At 39.4% G+C, this 24,799-nt stretch overlaps 1 protein-coding gene across 1 annotated transcript in view; it reads left to right on the top strand.

The window, feature by feature from the left end:
* The window catches only part of LOC115798199 (rho-related GTP-binding protein RhoN-like), a 32,181-nt gene that overhangs the window by 4,570 nt on the left and 2,812 nt on the right, over nucleotides 1–24,799 (top strand). The window contains exons 3-4 of the mRNA XM_030754955.1: nucleotides 18,066–18,175; nucleotides 22,400–22,534. Of these exons, the coding sequence (XP_030610815.1) occupies nucleotides 18,066–18,175; nucleotides 22,400–22,534 (245 nt within the window). The remainder of the gene's footprint in view (nucleotides 1–18,065; nucleotides 18,176–22,399; nucleotides 22,535–24,799) is intronic.

The following is a 24,799-nucleotide window of genomic DNA, read 5'->3' as shown; positions in this document are numbered from 1 at the left end:
TGCTGTGTGACCGAACACTTGCCCCCTGTCTCTTTCATTCTTCATCTTGCCACACCACCCACTGCCTCTCCATCCTCCTGCTTCCCTCTGCTACATCCAAACATGCTTGTAGTTTAAATGCCCTACCTCACAGGTAAAACTCTTTCTTTCTTTGTTTTCCAATCTAAACTTTACCTTGAGTTTATTGTCCACTAGCTCCCACACTTCCTCTGTCTTTCAGTCATTGTCATGTCATTGCATTTCTGTCTTTAGTTATGTGGTGTTGCAGGTGAGATTAAGATTAAATGGTAGTCTTATTCATTCTTGGCTTTGGAACAAAGACACCCTGTTCTAAAGGTCTTTAAAAAGGCTCTTCTGATGATATTACAGTTCTTATAGACCTGTATTAAAATATATTTTTCTGAGCATTTCAAGGACTTCTCATTATGTTATAAAAGCGCATTTAGTCAGAATAACCAGCAAAGAGGCCACCTGGCAAAAGTGAGCTTTGGGCTGTAAATGAACGTCCTAGTTTTTCCCATTCTTACTTTTCTTCCACCAAAGTGATACCGATGCCTAATCTAGGAATGGTTCCATACATTCCTAGATTAGGCATGTATGGAACCTACTTTTAGGACTGACAAGAATAATTTTTGTCAGTCCTAAAAGTACTGACATTGGCATGGCATCACAAAACTATATTAGGGAAAAAGACATATTTGTTTGCACTGTATGTAATGTAGTTAGAATACTATATCTACTGTACCTATACCTTTGCTATCTTTCTTAATCATAGTACAGAAACAGAGGCAGTACCTGGACCTTACAGAGGTTGCACAGATAGTCCAACTCCTCCAGGATAACATATCAATCCGTGCCATTGCCAGAAGGTTTGCTATAGAATTGGCAGGTCCACCACTGGCACCCATGAAGGGATGCACAGGCCTCTACATGCTGGCCAATGATACCCTGACTGCCATTAGGTATCAGGATAAAATCTATCAGACCCTATGCTGGTGCAATGGGTCCTGGGTTTGACAATGCCCGGCCTCATGAGAGCAGTGAGAGTAGGCAGTTTCTGGAGGATGATGGAATTGATACCATTGACTGGCCCCAGCGCTCGACTTAAATCCAATAAAACACCTCTGGGACATTATGTTTAAGTTCGTCCAATGCTGCCAGGTTGCTCCTCAGACTGTCCAGGAGCTCAGCGATGCCCTGGTCCAGATCTGGGAGGAGATCCCCCAGGACACCATCCATCATGTCATTAGAAGCATGCCCTGATGTTGTCAGGCAGGGTCATACAAACTATTGAGTACCATTTTGAGTTGCTGCAATGAAATTTTGGCAAAATGGACTAGCCTGCCGCGTCATTTTTTCACTTTGATTTTCAGGGTGTATTTGAATTCAGCCGTCTATAGGTTGATCATTTCATTTCCACATTGTTATGTGGCATCATTTCATTTCTAACACGTTAGCCAGCACATATCAGTAAAGATATCCAGTGTGATTTTTTTCCAGTGAGATCTGATGTTTTCAAAGTGTTCCTTTAATTTTTTTGAGCAGTATAAATAAACCTGAATGGAACTGAATTTAATCATTTCGGCTTTATCTAACGACCGTGTAATGTGGCATACACCAGTCTGTACAGCTACGTCAAAGTCAGTCATTGATTCTAGCACAAGAAGATGACCCACTTAGTCTGATTTTGAATCACTGAGGTCTTGAACAGAGCTAGTTTTTTTAGGTCCCAACCCATGACACGCATTACCCAATGGATTCACTCCTCCTTTGCCAGACACCATAGGATACACCCAAAGGTATTCTGCCCATACCCTGATGGATCCTGATGATCCTTTTGGGAGCATCAGGGGTGGCTACACAACATTAAGTAGGTGTTTTTCACGTTAACACTGATTGGTGTGAGTTTTTGATCTAATTTATCTTCGTAAGAAGCCTCTGGAATATTTAATGGACAATGAATCCCATGGAGTCAACAGATCACAATAAAACAAAACTAGAAAAAATTAGTCTAAAACTGCAAGCATTACTGATTATGATGACACAGCAGTTGTGTGACAAGAAGTTGTTACTCCTCAAATTAAATATAAATAAAAGTCCTTAAAATCTGATCCCAGCTGACCTAATTTTGCACACACTTTATATGTCTGGATTTGCCCTTCTCTGCAGTTTTCTCTTCCTCTCTTTAATTTCATCGATTCTTTCTAATATCCCCTCAGGCTGCCAGCCTCCCACCAGTCTCCTTTCCTTTCTCTGTTTCTAGCAAGTCAAGGTCAGGAATCCTACAGTATTGGGGCAGTGCCCTCTCAGCACTCTTGCACTTGATTAGCTTACCTTGCGTTTTCTTTGTCTGTCTCTCTATCCATCTTTATCTCTTCCTTACTTCTCACTCATTCTTTTTCTAATATCCTCTTTAAAAAATACCACACTCCTTCTTCCAGATTCCACCATATGGCTCACTGTAATCTGTCTTTATTTGCTGCAAGATAAAGAAACGATTTGGTACTGTACTGTACTGTAGCTGACCATCCTGGAAACAGCAACAAATGATCCTTATCCAGCATGCACAGTTAAATCCATGAATATTTGGACAATGACACAATCTTTGTAATTTTGCCTTTGTAAACCAAAACAGTGGATTTTAAATCAAACCTTCAATATATGATTGAAGTGCAGGCTTTCAGCTTTAATTCAAGGGATTCAACAGAAAATTGTTAAGGAATTAAAGCCATTTTTAAGCATAGTCCACCATTTTCAGAGGCTCAAATTCAATTGGATAAACTAAGATAATTTTAAATATAAGGACTGTTTTTAGTACCTGAATGAAAATCCTTTGCAGTCAATGACTGCTTGAAGTTTAGAACCCATGGATGTTTCCCCCTGAGATCCTCTGTCAGGCCTTCACTGCAGCCACTTTCAAGTTGCTATTTGTTTGTGGGTCTCTCTGCCTTCAGTTTTGTATTTAATAACTGAAAAGCTGCTGTTTTGGGTTGAGATCAGGTAACTGACTGAAGCATTGAAGAACATCCCATTTCTTTGACTTGACAACCTCTTGGGTCATTGTACATTTGCACTGTGAAGTGCTGTCCGATCAGTTTTGCAGCATTTGGCTGAATCTGAGCAGACTATAGTCCTGTCCGCTTCAAAAATCCACCTGCTACTTTCATCAATAAACACTTGTGACCCGGTTCGACTTGCAGTCATATATGCATTCTGCATCTTCATACATTCTGCAGCCATCCACTTGAGTTGTCTTCTGTGGTCTTTCAGGCCTTTTGTTGTTGCTGAGCTGGCTGGTGCATTCTCTCTTTTAAAGAATGTAGCAGATTGTTGATTTGACCACTCCTGACATTTTTGCTGTCTCTCTGATAGTTTTTTTTTTTTCAGCCTGAAACCATGAAACCTTTTGCTGTTTTTGACTACAAATATCCTATTATAAAACCAAGACAATGGCTTTTAATGCAGATGAGTTAGTAAAAAAAAAAGAAGAAGAAAGAAACAAACAAATAAAAAAAAGTAAAAGCTTAGTATGGCTTTCCAACAGTAGGATCAGGAATGTCTTGGATACACTGTTGTGATGATCTAAAACGTGCTTATGGACCATTGTGTTCATTTACAAATGAGAGTGATGTTTCTCACAGCATGTGCACAGGCCCACTTACTGTACAGTGTCCAGAATTGGCAGCTGTCTGCAAATGAAACAAAGAAGACTGAAGTGATATGGTGTGGATTTCTTCACAAGATGATGGAAGGAAGATACATGTATAATAATATCCCCTTGAAGAGGGCAAAGTGAGCTTTCTGAAGATATTATATTTCTCGGCTTGCCTGGGAACTCCTCGGTGTTCTCCGGGATAAGCTGGAGGGGATGGCTGGGGAGAGGGATGGAAAAGGGCAAAGGTCAACGGTGAAGCAGAAGCATATTGGAGCTGTGAAATAAGTAGTGCTGGACCGAGTGAGATAACCCCATCAATAATATAACATCCAGACAATAGTACCCCATGATACAAGTGATCAGAACTGGGAAAATTGATGATGATGACAATGGTCTCCTTCACTTGCATCAACATCTCTTTGGACCTCTTATTGAGAACTCCAGTGAAAACCCAACAAATGCAAATTCAACACTTGGAATCAACAGCAGGTCTTTCATCTGCTTCATTTGTCACGAAATAACCAAGGAACAGGCCTCACCTGAACAAAAACTACTTGTCAGTCAATTGTCCAATTACCTTTGAGCCTCTGAAAATGGGAGACTGTATAAAAATGCCTGTAATCTCTAAACAGATAACACAATACTTAAATAATTTAAAATTCACCATAATGGTGTACAGAGGCAAAATTACAAAACGTTTGTAAGTGTCCAAATACTTTACTATTTCATTCTTGTTTATGATGGTTGTGGAAGCTGTAGGATGCAGCACTGTTGAACTGGACTGCAGCACAGATGTTAGCCTGTCCTCACTGATATAGAGTGAAATACTGGTCACTATAATACATGAGTTGCATCAGTTTTAGCTAACCTTTAGCTTACTTTTAACCTGATATGTTGCAGAACAACCAACACATTCCAGCGGAACAGACCTTTATATGTGACATTGTGGTGGAAACTGCAAAAGAAAAGTGAATTATCCTGGAATTAGGTTAGTCCAAATAAGTAATTAGAATAAAAGGTCATTGCAACTGGTTAAACGTGGTCCAACCCAGCAAAAAGTTAGGTCATGACAAAAAATAGATAAATAAATAAAAGTGAAACTGCTTCCCAGTCACTGTAGCTCTGTTGCTAACATTTATGGCAAAGTGAAATGGCTCATATGTTACATTATGTGACTGGAAAACAAAAAGAAAAAGATTTTATAGCACACTTTGTTTAGACACACAGGCCACTCAAAGGGTATATCCACTTAAGACCTTCTCTATCCCTTATCTATAATGCACGATGCAGCTTTGACCACTCAATTCAACCCTCCAACACCTCAGCCATTACTCTTACAGCAGGAGTTTTGACCCTGTTTTTCCTGCATGTGAGTCACCATAATTAAAGAATAAGCACAAGTGAGCCTGGTTTTGTGCTTTCTATATTCAGTAAAATACCACCACCGCCACACGCATGCACACACACACACGCACGCACGCACACGCACATGCACACACACGCACACACACACACACACACACACACACACACAATGATAATAAAAATGAATTGTAAATTAATCAGATTGAAAACACCCACATACAATCTACACAGATGGAAATTATCACATTAGGAATAGTGATCCTGAAAATATTGATAGTTCAGCTTCCTCCCCTTTTGTATTACTTAGCTCAAGTTTGCATTCCCACTGTGTCACTTAGAATAGAAGAGGCTTTCTATTTCAGCTACTTTGCAATGCTTCTAACTACTAGCTAGTAGTAATTGGCATTCCTGTTTGGGAATTAAGTTCGAAGACACATTTATAGTAAAAATTCAATTTGCAGTTGCTTTTAGTTAAGCCCAACTCACACTAGGCCAGCACATTCAGTTGATCATGTGGTCTACATTACATCAGAAAACAGCTCAAAATATATATATATAAATATATAAGTACCAGTCCATTTACCTTTAATAGTTATGATTTATAGAACAAGATGGGGAGAAAGTGGCACAAGCTTAAACAAGAAATGTACCTTTTTGATCAAAATAATCATGAATTCATTTTCTGTCAGTTGTTTAAATGATTAATTGTCATACTTCCAACTTCCTAAACGTCATGACACAATAAAAAATCATTCCTGACAAACACAAACTGTGTAGAAATGTAAAAGCTAAAAGTGTTTAGTTAGCACTTGATGACATTTCAGCTCCACACAAAACAAAAAGGGGCTTCTGTTTTTATAATCAACTCAAACTTTAGCAAAAGGGTTTTTAACCATTTACCAGATCATGTAAATTGGAGGTTTATATATTTTATTTACATTTGAATGTAGAATTTGCTACACAGCGTAACATACATTTGGGCCAAAGTGTAAACAACAGGGGCTGGTTGATGCTCTGATGCCAGTCTGTTCCCTCTGTCATTATTTTAAAAGACTGCTGTTGGATTACTGCTGATTTCAGGCAAAATATGCTCAGTGGCAACGTTCTCCCTCTGTGCAAGTTGAGTTAGAGATATAACATCGCACGCAGTTTTTCAGTGAAATCCAGCCAGGTTACAGCTGGTACTTGGCAACACTTTAAATGAAAAACTTTAGCCAGGCTTGGGTAAAGGGTTTAAACAGAGACAATATACTCTTGCTCCTGATAGCTCATAATCAGAAGATTTCCAATAAAGAGTTGTTTCCACTGCAGCCTTCAGTAAAATAACAGACATATCAAATACTGCAGCATGAGTGTAGTAAGGAAAAATCCAAATCTCTTGTCACATTGCTGACAACCACATTGTGCAAAGTGTGTCTGTCTGTGCCTGCGACTGCCAGGACCAGCTTCACTCAGTCCTTCCACGCTGCTTTTCAGGCTATTATTGTTCAGTATTCAAGCAGAGAGGTATGCATAACAACAAGCACAGTGTACTCTGGTTACACGAATCTCTGATTCATGCACACCTAAAATGGATTATTCTCAGCACAGAAGAGAACAGCTTGCATTTGTAGTTGTAGTCCTAGCATGTTTTTCCCTATCAAAATAAAATATTTATAATGATCTTAAATGTAGTACACAGAGAGGTTAAGGCGTTTATTGCTTTAAATATCAACTAATGAGAATAAATAGTATCATGATATTGTCTTAAAAATTATTATTTATCTTTATGAGCACTATCAGTGGATGGAGTTACAGTTCTCATGGCTCTGCTACTATCCTGCCCATATATGACCATCTGTTATGGCATGAGCAAAGTTCCATACAAAGGTCGTGTGACGACCTCTGTGCTGTCTCCATGGCAACGGAGGGAATTCCATCTGTTTATAAATGGACCTTGACTTTGACAAAAAAAAAAAAAAAATGCTGAATGCTTAATCAGTAGGTCAGGGGATGTGCTATTGGGTGGGATTTAATTAGTCATTTTCAGGTAATTCACTTCCTAAATACAAACATGAAGGCACCACTGCGAGTTAGAAGACTTGATAGTGGATAGTACTGTACATTAAAGCAACAGAGGCCTTTCCCCCAATGCGCTCAGCTCTGCAAACTTTATGTGGCAAATTTGAGCTTGTAATGAGTGTTTAATGGCTCAGACACACTAGAGTTTGAAAAAAGGGACAGTATCCTCCTTGTGACTAGAAAGAATCAGTGGTTGCACTGATCTTTTTTTTTTGCATCTGTCCACCAAAGCAACTGTGGTAACCAGCTGGTTGCCCAGAGGTTCAGGATTTGCATGCTCTTTCAGTCACTTTGCAGTTGCAAAGTGACTGAAAGAGTCACTGTGCAGAGGTCACCTGATGGGAGACAAACTGTCTCCAAACAGTTGCAGTCCAACTCAGACTGATTGCAGTCACTGACAGATTGGTGAAGGTTTGCAGATAATCACAATCTAACTGATAAATGCAAACAGATTGGAAACACATTGCAATCAGAGTCAGTCTGCGCTGCAACAAGTCTCTTTGCAACTGATTGAGACCTGGTTGTATTCCGTTTATATTCCTATTTTTAGAGGAGTTTCTCAATTTCTGTTTCAGATCTATGAGGTTCTGGGTGGACTGTGAATGTAAGCAGTTAATGTGAATGTCTGTTTTCTGCAAACTGCAACAGATTTAAAATTTTCACCGATTCACCGTTAATTGCCGTGTTACCACAAACAGATTGAATGTAATTGCCAACTTGACCCCATTCAATTGTAAACTGTTCGCAGACTGAATCCATCTTATTGCTGTTTTATTGCTGTCTTGATATACTTTAAAATCGGGTCAGCTGACTGCGAGTGTTTTTTACAGAGCAGACCTTGTCCCCGTCTACAAAGCAACCATTTCAAAGCCCACGAGATCGCAAGTTCATTTGCCACAGTCACAATAATTTTGTTTGTGCTGCAGTCTACAACCACTGTTTTCCTTAGTGTGACTTTAGCACAAGGATACTCTTATCGCCTACCCCACTTCTAGATAACCCTGATGACATCATTAGGTTGCTCAGACATGACATAAGACATCAAACAGTTGTTTTGATTTTGCTGTTGTTTGCTCCACTGAGACATCAACCATGAGATGAAACATTAAAACACGCTAACTCATTGTCTGGAAAAATCCTTAAATCAACAAGGGAAACATTTATAAGAAATGTGTTCTTTGTAGCTCAGTAGATGACTTGCTTTGTTTAAGTCACAGTCACAAAGAGAGATAACAGAGGACAATATATCAGGAATAAGACCTTTACATTAAAATGATTCTTCTGTTTTTTACCGAGTAGAGAGAAAGCGGCAAACTGTCTGCTCTGCACGGTGTCTCAGAGTGTTTATGAATGTGTGCCGAGTGATCAGCCACATGGAGCTTGCATACAGAGTGGACTCTATTACTGTCTGGTGCTCATCCGAACTTACAGGCTGATTCCATATTGTCTGCACATTTCACACAGCATGAGTATGTAGCACTAATGCTCAGTCACTAAAGGGGGCATTATTTATATGTTTGAAGCACGGCGGATGAATACATTAATCAGTTGCATTCATTTCTAGTGCTGTTTTCCATCTGGATGTATTTCAGGAACGAAAAACCAAACTATTGCTTCAGAAGGGCATGACTAGGACAAACAGGATTTTAATATTAATGAACATTTCTGTGCTGTGATGAAAGTTGGCAGGAAAAAGTGCCATAAGAGGGGATTAATAATGATTTTCTGTGCTAACATCTCTAAAGGTGTGTGTGTGTGTGTGTGTGTGTGTGTGTGTGTGTGTGTGTGTGTGTGTGTGTGTGTGTGTGTGTGTGTGTGTGTGTGTGTGTGTGTTTCTTCTGAATCATGCAGCACTATGAAAACAAAAGGCTGCAACGAGTCTGATTGTCTCTTATCAGTCGCTTTACAGCTTTGAGCTTGACTAACCCAAGACATTACCCAAAATACAGCACAGGATGTTTAATAATGAGTTTTTACAAGTTCAGACAAAATAAAAAAAAAAAGGAGATATCTCTGGAGCATTTAAAAAAATCACTAACAAGATTTACCATATTAAACATAAAATAGATAATATTCCTCCCTTCTTTTCATAATTAAAAAACCTGCCTGTCGGGGCTCATTTAAAGCTGTTCATCAATGATTCGGCTTCATGTAAAGCATTACCCTCTAAAATGAACTTCTCTAAAACATGCAGATGGCTGAGGAATTAATGAAAAACAAACAATAAATAAGAAATATTACAAGGCTACAGATCCTGCCATACTGTTCAACTGGACTGCTCAAATATCACTGATTATTTTAGCGATTATTAATGAAACAGCATTCAGAGGATGCAGTGCTGCACGGAAACTGTTGATAAGAAACACTTTTGGTGAGGTAAAGATTTCCTTTAACGATTTTTCTTAAAAGCAGCACGCTGGCACCATACGTATAACAAACGTCCTTGCTTACTATGCACTTCCTTCATCAGTTTATAATGATGTGAAACGGTTGGTCAGGAAGAAGTGCTGAAATGATGGAAAAGCTTTCTCCACACAAAACATTCTCCACTTGCAGTGTTTGTAGCGAGAGGATTTGTTGCCTATTCTGGATTTACACTCGCCAGCCACTTTATTAGTTACACTTTGCTAGTACTGGGTTGACCCCTTTTTGCCTTTAGAACTCATGTAATTCTTCATGGCATAGAATCAACAAGGTGCTGGAAACATTCCTCAGAGATATTGACATGATAGCATCACTCAGTTGTTGCGGATTTGCAGGCTGCACATTCAATGATACAAATCTCCCATTCCCTCATTTCCCAAAAGTGCTCTATTGGTTTGAGATCTGGTGACTGTGGGGGCCATTTGAGTACAGTGAACTCATTGTCATGTTCAAGAAACCAGTTTGAGATGATTTGAGCTTTGTGGCATTGTACATTATTCTGCTGAAAGCAGGCATCAGAAGATGGTACACTGTACACACCACCTGCAATGCAGCCTGAACAGTTGATACAAAGAGTTGATATTTTCACACGGTTTATGCCAAATTCTGACCCTGCCATCTAAATGCTGAGCAGAAATAAAGACACATCCTATCATGCAATGTTTTTCAGTCTTGTGTTGTCCAATTTTGGTGAGCATGTGTGAATTCTAGCTTCAGTTTCCTGTTCTTAACTGAGAAGAGTGGCACCCAGTGTGGTCTTCTGCTGCTGCAGCCCAGCTGCTTCCAGGTTTAACATGTTGTCTTCAGAGATGCTCTTCTGCATACCTTGGATGTAACAAGTGGTTATTGTAGTTGATGTTGTCTTCCTATCATCTCAAAACAGTCAGGTCATTCTCGTTTAACCTCTGGCATCAACTTATTTTTGTGGACGATTCTCTGTACACCCAGAGATCATTGAAAATCCCAACAGATCAGCAGTTTCTAAAATAATTACAGCAGCCCATTTGGAATTCTGTTACTGGATTTGAACTTCAGTTGGTCATCTTGACCATGTCTACATGCCCTGCCATATGATTGGCCAGTTACATATTTGCATTAATGAGCAGTTGAATAGGTGTACCTTATAGAGTGGTCGGTGAGTGTATTCTGGACTGTGGAGTTAAACACTGGTGATTTTAATGTCACTTTTAGTTCTTGAAAATTGCAGAAACATAATTGCAGCTTTCTGGACCTGCCTCCTGTACCTTGAGAACATTTTTTGTCAGTATAATGTGTCTAGTGTGTGTTTCTTGCATCAGTTAATAGCACATATTTCTGTATTCATTAAACACCGGGGTGTGCTGCACTTAATATTTCATGTGAAATAAAGAATCTCACTTAAGGAGTCACACAGCTCTGTGTTGTGACCACTAGCCCCTATAGCGCCTTCTGTACCCTTACATTTTTCAAAGCATTTTGTGGAATTTTAATTCAAGCAACATCACGAGCTTTTTAGGAAGGACAAACATCTTGAAGCAGAGATAACAGTCAAAGGTGGAACACAAGTGGATTACATAAAATTACACGAGTGCTCGGAGAGTAAATGCTCATGAGTTACAAACAAGAGAAAAAAGGAAAATGCAGATTTTTGTAAGCACCAAACATCAAAGCATAAAAACCTCATGCGGAGTCACAGCATGTTGCTGCTGTTCCCCAGACTGCTTTGCATCGCTGTACCAAACACTATACATCAACCACACATCTGAAACATACTGACATTTATTTTCTGTATATTATTTACATCCCACAGTTTTCCATTTGTGGAAAGTGCATCCGTTACTACATTTTGATTCCAAGCTGCCTCTACAAACTCTACTTAGCTGTAAATAAAATTAAATGTCCAAATAAAATCTTGTTCTGAGTGTACTCGGATTGCTTTAAATGACGCTGACATTGTTTCTTTGAGATAGCTAAATTCATGCAGTACCCCTGAGGCATTGTATGTGTCCTTTATGAGTTTGATCAGAGGCTTTTACACAGAGACAGATGGACTGATCCTGCTACAACAGCAGGAAACTCCCCATGAGGGGCGTCGTACTACAAGTCCCAGAGAATGTCAGAAAAGCTCAGATCAATACACATTAGCCTCTGCTCGAGTGCTGAACATGGATTAGCTGACTTCATGGAACCTTGAAGCTTCCAGTCTCGCTCTGTGTGTGTGTGTGTGTGTGTGTGTGTGTGTGTGTGTGTGTGTGTGTGTGTGCGCGCACGTGTGTGTGTGCACACGTGTGTGTGTGTGTGTGTGTGTGTGTGTGTGTGTGTGTGTCTTTGTGGACTTGTTCTTTTGACGATGAGTCAAGTAAGCACTGCCATTATCCTAGATTATGCTGATGAAAGATTTATGAGGGATAGTGAAACTGAATTGAAAGATTTCCTAATTTGAAGTATATTGTATGTAAATATCATAAAAATGATGTGAAATATATATCCCAGAATTTGCCATTAACAGCAGTTTAATTTAATCCCATAATAATCACATTATGTTATTTCATAAGCGAAATAGCCACAAATATCATTGTCTAACATAATGTTACTGCTACCTTACTGTTAGTTTTGTCTGCTCTTAGGATGGATATTGATAGGATTTTATTGATACCAATACTGTTCTTTTTGCTTAATAATTCCAATTCAGTTTTCTATCTATGGGGGCGGGAAAAGTAGCCCTACACAGATGTTCAACAACTGTTTTGCAGTTATGCACTTGTGCTTATTATGTATACACCATGCTTTGAGTCAGAAAACAGAGGAGAGAAGCAACTTGGATGTGTTTCAGGTTTGCAAAATGTCAGCTTCTATGAGTCTGATGTAACTGACTGTCAAAAAAAAAAATGCCAGCATTAATAAAATGATTTGATAAGCCTGGCATCATGTAATACTTGTGTGGTTGTTGTCAGTATTATCGTACTGTACAGATAAAGGGTTTGTGGCTCCAGGTGACCGAAACTTAACAGACTATTACACTGTGGCTCAGGAGGTAGAGCAGGTCACCTACCAAACAGAAGGTTGGCAGTTTGATTCCTGGCTGCTCCGGGCTGCATGCCAAAATATCCTTGGCCAAGATACTGAACCCCAAGTTGCTCTCCAACGCAAGCGTTGGAGTATGAATGTGTGTGAATGTTAGACAATAAAGGCACTTACCGTATTTTTCGGACTATACGTCGCTCCGGAGTATAGGTCGCACCAGCCAAAAAATGCATAATAAAGAAGAAAAAAACATATATAGGTCGCACTGGACTATAAGTCGCACTTTTTTTGGGGGGGGGGTTGATAGAATCCGAGACCCAGAGCACAAATTCCATCTTGAACTGCAATTTAAAATAATAATGGATTAAAGAACAGGACGAACACGGTTACGCCTACGTTATGCTAACGTAGCACATTCAGCTACATGACGCACAACGAACACGTGTTCGGTATGTTAACGTAACATTAAGTTATTCAGATAACCATAGCATAAAGAACATACTAACAAGTTAACCAAACCATCAATCCATTGAATTCTTCATCCTCGGTGTCACTTCTAAACAACTCCGTACACTCCGTAGACGAAGCGCCGCTTCCTCTTCTGTGTCGCGTTAGTCAGACTCGTCGTCAGCTGCAGTTCCAATTATTCCAGCCTTTCTGAATCCCAACAGGATGGTTTGGTTGTCACTGAAGCCCATGTTTTCTTGATCCATCCAATGACTTCCAGGAAAGTTGGGTGGCGCATTCTCCCAGTTGCCGTTAAGCTGTGCTCTCCGTCCATCATCCACTGCGCCCACAGGTTACGCAAGACTGCCTTAAAGCTGCAGTTCACGGAGATGTCAAGTGGCTGGAGTATTTTGGTTCATGTGTTATAAATGTCACATATACGTCGCTCCGGAATATAGGTCGCACCCCCAGCCAAACTATGAAAAAAAGTGCGACTTATACTCCGGAAAATACGGTAGCTTAATTAATGATGGAAGTGCTTGTATGAATGGGGTGTGAATAGGTGAATGCAAACGTGTTGTATAAGTGCTTTGAGTGCTCAATTAGAGTACAAAAGCGCTATATAAGAACTAGTCCATTTACCATTTACTTAATAAAATGATTTATTGGAGTTGTTGGAAATATTTGGGACGATGTAAATATGAAAGCTATGCTGTTTTTAGACATTTTAATGCAAAAATTAGACTCTTAATTAAGAATCGGAAAGGACTGACTGGTCTTAAAAGCATGTGATACTCAGATTTTGTAATGTAGCGGCAAAGTGACCGATGAAAATACATTAAAACAGGTTCTTAGCAATTCTTAGCAAGAAACCACAGAAGCACATAATATAGCCTGAGCAGTTGCCCAAACAAATAGTGATATTGCAGTGTTTAAAAAAGGATGATGCCTAGAATGTTTTAAGGAAATAAATGGTTTAAACCCTTATAACTCAATCTTTCTTTCTGTGATGACTAACAAATGTCAACAGATGCCACCCCACTAACACAAACCACATTGATCTGAACATATTGAAGTTGGGTGCAATTTTTTTTGTGCTGTTCTTCCTAAATTGGCACTTGCTTATCCAAACTTTGATTTGCAAGTCACTGCATTTTCTTTTATTTACATTAGCGTACTGATTAATTTGGAGTCAGGATTGTACATCCTTTTGCATTTTGCAAAAGTCGGCACGAGTCTCAATGATAGCACCTGAACAAAACACATTACTCTGCATAGTTGTATCCTATATAGACCTGGTGTAAGCAAAAGTGCTTACTCTGCAGCTCTGCGAATGACTTCTTTTACAACAGCTCATCCTACTGCCCAGAATGAGCCAGCAATATTTCATATAGGAAATTTAAATTTGCATGGCTTGGATGTTTTGTTTTTTCCTGTCTGACCTATATTTCTCCCACTGGCACAAACCTAAAGGAGAAAACTCTGTGGTAACTGAATAGAAATGTGTAAAAATACAGAGGACCAACTCAAGTGAACTTTACAGAGAGAAAAGGCTCAGACTTTTTTTTAACTGTACAGTTGCCATTTGATGCAGCTGAAGAACAGCAATCTCAGCTGGTTCAGTGATGCTGAAGGGTGTGCGTGAGGGGAGCCTGAGGAAGCCTGTGGGTGGTTTATGGGAACTGTCAGATACACTTCCACGCTCCCTCTCTTTCTCCGGTCCTTGTTCAATTAATCATCCTCATTTTCTGTGGCTGTTAAGACGTATCCTGCACCTGCACAATGCTAAAGCACAAAAGGGAAAGTGGGTGTGTGTGGTATGTGTGAAAGCTGGGGGCAGGAATTAGTCAAAGAGACAGGAGAAAATGGTTGTGGCCTTTAGTTTGACATTTTTGACCACAGCAACACACGTGCACGAACACATTTTTGCTTTGGGGCCAAATTCTGACAGTGCAACACAAATGAGGGGAAATTTGTCTGCTTTTTTTTTTTTGGTCCTCTGCCTCCAGGTGTGATGATGCTGTGTAATCAAAAAAAATTTTTCATATTATATCAAAGGTTATGATAACATTTTAATTCTGTAATTTAATTACCAAAATTTGTTAGACAGCATAAACCATGTTTTAAATGTTTCTTTTTTGGTTTTCACTCTTACAAGTAAAAGATTGACCCATCATGAAATTTTGAACAAACAACCCACAAACAGAATACACTGTATTACAGTAGTAATGCTATGGTTGTGACATCAGGCTACAAATGGTTCAAATAGAGAACTCAAACTTTATAAAATTGTTCTGACTGAGCAGGTAATGTATTCTAATAGCACTAAATCAAACAGCGCTCAGTGCCAGCATTTATTTTCTCAAGACTGGACTGTTGCCTCTCTGGCATTAATGAGAAGTTACTCTCTTGCCTCCAACTCCTTCAGAATTCAGCAGCTGTGCTTCTTGCTGTTTTTAGCAGACAGTGTCACATCACCCCTATTCTGACTTATCTCCACTGGCTTCCTGTGCTTTTTAGAATTGATTTTAAGATTTTAATGATCACTTTTAAAGCTCGTCTGGGTCTGGCTCCAAGGTACGTAGCAGAACTACTTTCCCCATATGAGCCTGCGCACAGACTTTGATCCTCGGGGGGGTGGGGGGGTCAAAGTAGTGGCTTGATAGTGTGGTGGTTTACACATTTGGCTAATAAGCTAAAAGATCACTGGTTTGAGCCAAGGAGGAGCCACAAATCCCTTTGGGGGTTGTGCCAGAAAAAAAAAAAAATCTGCCAAATCATACCTGTGGAGCTACCTTGTGAATAAGGGAGCAGCTGAAAGTAGCATTTTAAAAAGTCATTTTTATAGACTTGCTTTTAAGCAGTTCTGTTACCTGTGATGTCTTCTGTCTTCTGGTTATTATCCTTTAGTTGTCTTGCTAGCTGCCTGCCTCCAGTCATCCATTAATTGTATTTCTATTTCATTCCTTTTGTTGTTTGTGTGTTTGTATGCTGGGTGTGTGTATGCTGGATGTGTGACTTTAATGTCTCTCTACTCTTTGAAATTTCTGCTCTTGCAATCAAAGCACTTTGCAAGCTTTGTCTTTAAAGTTACTGCATAAATAAAGTCTATTATTATTATTATTATTATTATTATTATTATTATTATTATTATTATTATTATTATTATTATTATTATAAATCTTGGTTCTTTTTCACTAATCCACTGCAGTGAAATGTCTTTCCTTGCAGGTAAGAATAAAGTACAGTGTGAGCCAGGTTGTTAAATGCAATCCTGTTTTCACCACATCATCTAGCACGCAAAGATCAGTCACTGAATTCAATTCAATTCAATTCAATTTCATTTATATAGCGCCAAATCACAACAAACTGTCGCCTCAAGGCGCTTTGTATTGTGGGTAAAGACCCTACAATAATACAGAGAAAACCCAACAGTCAAAACGACCCCCTATGAGCAGCACTTGGCGACAGTGGGAAGGAAAAACTCCCATTTAACAGGAAGAAACCTCCAGCAGAACCAGGCTCAGGGAGGGGCAGTCATCTGCCGCGACCGGTTGGGCTGAGGGGAGAGAAAAGACATGCTGTGGAAGAGAGCCAGAGATTAATATCAATTAATGATTAAATGCAGAGTGGAGTATAAACAAAGTAAATAAGGTGAATGAGAAACAGTGCATTATGTGAACCCCCCAGCAGACTAGGCCTATAGCAGCATAACTAAGGGATGGTTCAGGGTCACCTGATCCAGCCCTAACTATAAGCTTTATCATAAAGGAAAGTTTTAAGCCTAATCTTAAAAATAGAGAGGGTGTCTGTCTCCCGAATCCAAGCTGGAAGCTGGTTCCACAGAAGAGGCGCCTGAAAGCTGAAGGCTCTGCCTCCCATTCTACTCTTAAGTATCCTAGGAACCACAAGTAAGCCAGCAGTCTGAGAGCGAAGTGCTCTGTTGGGGTGATATGGGACTATGAGGTCTTGAGATCCCGTCAGACTGGTCATTATTCAAGACCTTGTATGTGAGGATTTTAAATTCTATTCTAGATTTAACAGGGAGCCAATGAAGAGAAGCCAATATGGGAGAAATATGCTCTCTCTTTCTAGTCCCTGTCAGTACTCTAGCTGCAGCATTTTGGATCAGCTGAAGGCTTTTCAGGGAGCTTTTAGGACAGCCTGATAATAATGAATTACAATAATCCAGCCTAGAAGTAATAAATGCATGAATGAGCTTTTCAGCATCACTCTGAGAAAGGATGTTTCTAATTTTAGAAATATTGCGCAAATGCAAAAAAGCGGTCCTACATATTTGTTTAATATGTGCATTGAAGGACATATCCTGGTCAAAAATGACTCCAAGATTTCTCACAGTGTTACTGGAGGCCAAAGTAATGCCATCCAGAGTAAGTATCTGGTTAGACACCATGTTTCTAAGATTTGTGGGGCCGAGAACAAGAATTTCAGTTTTATCTGAATTTAGAAGCAGGAAATTAGAGGTCATCCAGGCCTTAATGTCTTTTTTTCAAATGAAAAGTTAGGCTATTTTAAAAATTATTTTAAAAATGCCTGTCTGCTTTACGGTTGTGTTGCAGAGGATTCTGTTGGGCTCTGTGGGAATTTTCTGTCGCATGCATTTTTTTTTGTTAAGTTGCCAAAGCTCTGTGCGTGGTGACAAAAGCACCGAGTGTTGAAGACAATGAAGGAGAGGGAGACCGTGCCGTTCTCTCTCTGGATAGGAATGTGTCCCCTTGCCCAGGTCACAATGCTCAGTTCAGACTGACAAAAACACATGCCACTCCATAAAAACATACCAGGTGATGCTTTGTGCGAGCCATTCATTATATCACTGTCACATGTCGGTCCATTGGCTTATTGAAGATGGTCAGATGCAGACCCGAGGCCCCTATTTTTCAAAAGCAATGAATCACACCCACTTGTAGTCATCTGCAGAGTGGGTAAGCTCATGGTAATTACATTTAATCATAGTGATTACCACTAAATGTGCTCCATAATGACTCTCCTTGTGATGACAAAAAAAGTTAGCTCTTTGAAAAGTAACTAAATTACATATAATCCATCTGGAAATGCCGGTCATGTTTGTGTATATTTTTTTCCCCCACAGGTTCAACCTACTATGACAATGTGCGGCCGTTAGCTTATCCTGACTCGGATGCTGTGCTCATCTGTTTTGACATCAGTCGACCGGAGACGTTGGACAGCGTAGTGAAAAAGGTCAGTATCACATTGTTAGAAGTGTGAATGTGTCCTCTTTATAAAAAATAAAAATTTAAAGAAGCACAGTTGATACATTTTTTAGGTCCATTTTGTCTCTGATTGGGACAGTGGAAGCGAAGCAGCCATGCAGGATGGGATCTGATATTTCAAGTCTATCTTATTACAATACTCTCATTTAGTATGCAGGTTGAGGGAGTTATGGGTCACTGTAGTCATCTCTTCTCTTTATAATGGAAATAAAGTGATTCCTTTATAGAACAACTGGGCCTACATCATCACCCAGAGATTACAGCTTCTGGCCTTCACCATCATATGTGTGTACAAGTTAAGGCCACCATATGTTCCTTCACAAATAACCTGATTCCTCAAGCAGACAGGGGAATAAAAGGAAACAATGAGATTCAGGAATGAAAGAGTGAGGAAAATGTTGCCAGCTGTAGAGGTAGAGACTGGGATTACATTTAAGGTTGGGTAATGCTCGATGAGAGGCATACGCAGACCTGCCAAAACGTGAGATACAGAGATTAATGGGGATATTGGGAATGAAGTGAAAAAAAGAAAAAATGGTACAGAAGAGAAAAGGGGGAGTGATAGAGTCAAGTAGTGTGCATGTTGCAGAGTGTTACTTTGAGAGAATAGTCATTCTAAAAGGAAAATTAGAGGTTGCAAAAATTGGTTAGGCGGAAGGTTCTCAGAGATGTCAGAATAAAAAGTGCTGTGTACTTATTTGAGACTGAAAGCATGCAAATGGAAAATGCCTCTAAAGCAAACCAAACTGGAGAGAAGCAAGACATGGTGGCACACTGCCATGCTTAAAAATGGAATTAAATGCATAAGATCGTAGCAGAGGATAAGTTCTCCGTGTTTTGTTTCTAAACTTTGAATGGAGCGACTCCTCCGCATGTCACTTTGGCATCCTGTGCATGCATTGTAAGATCGATATATTCACCTCGATTTCTAAGGTCATTTAATAAGGTCAAAGTTGAAGTTGGTTCTCAAGTGGACCCCCTGTCGGTGTGAGAATTTGCGTGGCATGGCAGATATGCGTTTTGTCTTGTATTGATGATGTCGTCGCTGTGAATGATGGCACAGACTGCAGGAATTTCTCATGTTTCTCATGTTTTAAAAAGATTGCAGCTTTCAGAGACTTAATGTTTATCCTGCCGTGTTTATGGTGTTTGAAATTATTGTTTTTGTAATACTTTTTCTAGTCCAAATATTATTAATATGGTCATCTGAGGCACACAGCTCCATCTGTGAGCACAGAAGCTTCCCCCCACAAAGTTGGAGAACGTAGCTAAAGAGAACGTAGCTTAACCAGCTTATTTCAGACAATGCATGAACTATGGGGCTGCACCAAGGTCCAGTGTAAGATATGATAAACAGATAATTATTTTGAACTATGAATCATGCAGCTGAAAATAAGCATAATAAGTTCGCTTTAAATTCTACAATTGTATATTTCCTCTGCCTGACTGGTGTGATTTGTGCACTTTCTTGGGTTGCACATATATTTTTTTAAAGTAAATTTTAAGTTGAGGCTCTTGGGAGGGGGAAAAAAAAAGTCAAGAAAGTAGAAAAACCTACGTTTTTCTTTTTTGATAAACCAGAGCCTTAGCTCCAGCAGCTTGAATTCTGCTTCTTTATGCTGCTTACCAATTCTTAGCATTAACACAGACAATAAGCCGCTCTTCCCATGGGCCCTTTGTGACTCATCTAAATTGCTGCTGTTCACCAGTTGCATGCAGTTCGGCAGAGGGTCCTATTGAAAGGCAACAGTTCACTCTGCAGAACAGCGCGCTAGAGCCTGTAACAGCAGCGACGCAGGCATCCAGGAGAAAAGATCTCTTTGTAAGGGAGAACAAATGGAGCAACAGTGCTCAAAGCGGTTGCCTCTGCCATGGTGTGAGGAGATAATGAAAGGAGTCTCAGAGAGAAAGACAGCGATAGAGAGAGAGAGAGTTTAATAGCTTGAGTCATGTTTCTGGTCTGTAATGAGTATTGTCTGTCTCGGTCTTTATACAGTGTTTATGTCCATGGGCACTGCGCTTTTTTTCCTCTTCTGTCCTTTGATTTGTTGAGGCCATTTTTTGAAATCAATGATGGAACATTTAAAGACACAGAGTGATATAAATTCCAGGCTCAGAGCAATGAACAGCAGTGCCAGTGTTTCATTTTAATAGTACAGCAAGCTAAATGCTGGTGACTGTGTTTGTGTTGCTCCAGCCTCTAACTTTAACTCATAGGATCCTTCATATTTTGTATCCAAGGAGCCAGACTTTCTTTTAATTTTTAAAGTGCTCTTGATCAATAGTTCTCCAGGCTCTATGAAGGTCTTTTCAAAGTTTTCTTTGGACACTGGCTGCTTTTTCACTCATTTCATGTCCTTGTACTTGACCTTTTTATGAGGATTTTTTTTTTTTGTCTAATACAAGAATGACACCTTAACTTAACCAGTGTTCCAGTGTCTACATATGACAGAAAACTTAGCAAAGAACCAATTTTAAAATGGTATCTTTTGACACTTTATTAGCGCCTAAAGATACATCAGATGAACAATATCTGAAAGTCAAAGTGAAGCTTAATCAAAAGTGGTGTCCGTGGAAGCGTGGCTGTCAAGAAGGAGGTCAGGAGAGAGGTACATCAGTGAGTGTCTACAAGCCATCTGTAAAACACAGTGGAGACTCTGTCATGGTTTGGGCTGCATTTCAGCAAGTGGTGTTGGAAACGTGCAGTCAGATTTTCATCCACCATGCAATACCATCTGGAAAGCAACTGACTGGCAGCAGCTTTATTTTTTAGCATGACAAAGATACCAAACACATTGCCAATGCAGGAAAAGCATACCTGGATCGAAAAACACACAATTGAACACTATCAGTCATGGATTGGCTTCTCCAGAGCCCGGACGTCAACATTATTGATGCAGTGTGGGATCATCCTGACAGAGAGCAGAACAAAAGGCAGCCAACATCCAAAGAAGAGCTTTGAATGTCCTTTGAGAAACATGGAAGAGGATTCCTGAAGACTGTATAAAGAAATTATGAGAAGGTTTGCCTAAGAGAGCTCAGACTGTGTTGAAGAATAAAGGTGGTCATGCCAAATAGTGACTTTCGAGTTTGTTAGAACTTTACAAACTGTGCTTTTGTTGTATATACTGTATTTCCAAGTATGCTTGCACATGTTTCAATAAGTTGCTGCATTTGTTTCCCAGCTCTTAATTAATTAACAGGGTTTTTGTAACAATAACTTAACAAATATTTGTTTTTTCTTCCAAATATGAAGAAAAGCATGAGGTAATAGACTCGGAATAGAAACTTCATGTTCTTTTTGTGCTGTAAAATCATTGCAGTTATTGGTTGTAGATGATTATTACAAATATAATATTTGCTGTTTAGTTTAATTTGGTACATCACACCAAACACTGATGAATGATATCTGTAACACCTAGAGATATTTTATGACTCCATTATTAAAAGTATTTTTTTTTTTTTTTTTTAGAAATTGGTTTTATTAAGTAGCGTTTAGTCTTAAATTGTTTTACAGTTTTCATTTGATCAGCCTGTCAGTTGTGTGTGAATGTCATTAACCTGTTGAAAAGGAACTACACAAATAAAGTTTGGCTGATTGAACATCACTGCAGAACGGTGAGAAGTTAAACCGCTGGACAACAGATTTCCAGGTGGGATTAAGGTACTCTCGAAGCAGGAGATAAGAATTTATGACCCAATGGAAAGGAGCTGCTCCCAAGTCAAATAAATCTCAGTTCAGCACCTCTTTTATGAGGAGTTTAATAATTGTAGACTGTTCCCACATGTCCGCATGCAGGGGCATTTTTTAAGCTTCGCACTAGGCCCCTTCATTCTAATTATGGAGCCGTTAAAGCCACAATTTAAAAATAGTAATTTAAACAAAAAATGTGCAAGAGTTTGGGGAAGATCTTTTTTCCAGTTTGCTGTGAAAGAACTTGAAAAGCCTGCAAACAAATCTTACAACCCAACCAGTGGAAAGCCAAACCTTATTTACTGACATCCCAATGTGCTGGATCCAACCAGGTCTTAAGATCTTATGAAAGCTCGCCCAGAAGAGCCTATTAGAAACAAATTAATGTCCAAGGTTTTCAAATGAGACACAGCTAATTATGAACATAATGCTCAAGCATTCAGATGCTTTTTACCACATCCATTTGCACTAATATATATTTGTCTCTCTGATACACAGTGGCAAGGTGAAACACAGGAATTCTGCCCCAATGCTAAAGTGGTGCTTGTCGGCTGCAAATTGGACATGAGGACGGACCTCAGTGTCATGAGGGAGCTTTCCAAACACAGACTCATTCCCGTCACACATGAGCAGGTGAGGAGTTCACAGAAAGCACCACTCACTTCCAAAATTTGTTTGCCTTTATCTTTTTCCCTTGCAGTGTCTGCGATCAGTAACAGTGTGGAAATTAGCTGCCCCCTATTTCTGTCCCCTAACAGTGCAATAGAACTGCTGCACATGAACAGTATCTGTTTTAATAAGAATTATAAGACTGAGAACATGCGTGATATATAGTTTAGCATGCACAGTCCATTGTGATTTTCCACTGCGGTGACATTTATTTGCGTGTAATACAAATTTAATGGTATCAGCACAGACAAATGGCACCTATTACTTTCCTCCCTTGTGCACACAAGCGAAATTTTGAAAATGCATTTGAAGAATGAGACTTGCGTCAGATCATAACTTCCACAAATGTGAAAGCACAAGGAGTATAAAGGAGCTGGAACTGAAGGAAGAAGAAGACAAACAGCAGGATGTGCGATAATACAATTGTTTTGTTTGTGTCTTGGAGCAATGAGCAGTGGCATGCATGAATTTTAATAGCTTATTTTCATGTAAATGTGAATTTGCACTCCTTGGCAGGCTTTTGTCAACAAATTAATATTTTTCCATATCTCTTACAAAGCAAAGGTAACGACCTCTACTGGCCTGTCAATAATGAAATCAAAATTGGTTCATCAAAATCTTAGATTAGTTTCTTGGTATATATATATTGCTTTGGCTCAAAATTCATAGAAGTCACTGACTGCGCAGATAGATGGCCAAGGCCTGAGACTTCAAGTGACGTCTGCTGCACAAAGCACTGAACTCCTAGTGGTGGGGACACAAGAGGGCAGTCCTATGTGGCCCAGCCATCTGTTGCTTGCCAGACACTTGCCATAGGATGTTCCTATCCTTTGTGTTTTTGGAACACCTTCCTGGATGGAGGGATGGAAAAAGTATGGATAATGTGTATTCATTGGTTTTCTTATACATTATATATGATGTGGCCCTATAATTGAGGTATGATGGTCTTTAATTCAATTCAATTTCAATTCAATTTTACTTATATAGTGCCAAATCACGACAAACAGTCACCTCAAGGCGCTTAATCTTGTCATCATAGACAAATCCACAACTTCTAGGGTGAAATAACTGGTGAAAATCTGGTCAGACTAAATCAATTTAATAGAAAACAATGAAAGTAGAGCACAAGTTCTGTATTGCTGAAGTCTTGAAAGTGTGGTGCGACCCAAAGTGTTCTTCTTAATAAGGCCCATTCAAAGACAGACTGAAGCAAACTGGTTTCACCCACTTGACCAGCTGATGTGAACCCCGGGGGAGAGTGCAGTCAGCAGAATAAACTGCAAACCAACTGTGCCACTGCTGCTGTAATCGGCTTAAGGGCGTCAAAATAAACACTATACTAAAATAATGCAGCACCCCTCCGGTAGTACAGCTCGAGCTTTTAATATTTTTCACAGAGTTGAAATAATGTTGCCCCATATGGCAGCTAGATACTTTTTCAATATGGTTTATCAGTAGCACTGACGGCTGAACACCTACGCTTTCATTTGTTGTACATTTTCCAAGGAAATTGCATGATCAAAAAAGAAAGAAATAATGTGACTTAAACTCAAGATGACAGACTGGAAGTGCTTTTTTAAAAAAACAACAACAAAAAAAACATTAAAGAAGTAATAGCTAAATCACTAGAAAGCACACAGAGTCAGTGCGGCTAGAAAACAGGTGAGCAAAATAATACTACATATAAAACTGAAGCCATCCAGATTAAAAATGGGGCTAAACATTAGAGGGAATAAAGTTTTTGCAGCAGCAAAGATAGGCCTTGAATATTTCATAGTGTGGAGGATATTCTTTGTATGCCCTGTCTAGCGATCAGCTATCAGACCTCAGAGGGTGTAGGCTTGGGAGGTGTTACTGTACACAAGCACAGAGGCCTGACATCCACAAAAGCAGGGAAGGGATCATCTGACAGTATGTGACAAATGCTCACAATAACAAATATTTAGAGAGCGCTTTTAAAAATGCCCACTGTGCGTGCGTGTTTGCACTCAGACTAATGAGTGGCTTTTAAAAATGTTGGGTAAATGCTTTATTTTACTTCACCGGGTTACACATGGCTTTCCACAGAAAGTGGTTCAATGTGGTTTAAGGGTATCTAAGAATACCTAAATAAAATAAAGCATAATTTCCACCGCATGACCACTCTCTCTCTCATTCACACATACACACACAGTTTGTAATGTTTATAACACTAAGTACCAGCTCTCAGCAGCTCTTTAGGTGAGTCAG

The sequence above is a fragment of the Archocentrus centrarchus genome, chromosome 19 (assembly GCF_007364275.1).
Source record: "Archocentrus centrarchus isolate MPI-CPG fArcCen1 chromosome 19, fArcCen1, whole genome shotgun sequence".
In the NCBI taxonomy this organism is placed as follows: Eukaryota; Metazoa; Chordata; class Actinopteri; order Cichliformes; family Cichlidae; genus Archocentrus; species Archocentrus centrarchus.
The sequence above is the reverse complement of the archived record's forward strand: the minus strand, read 5'-3'. Positions and strand labels throughout refer to the sequence as shown.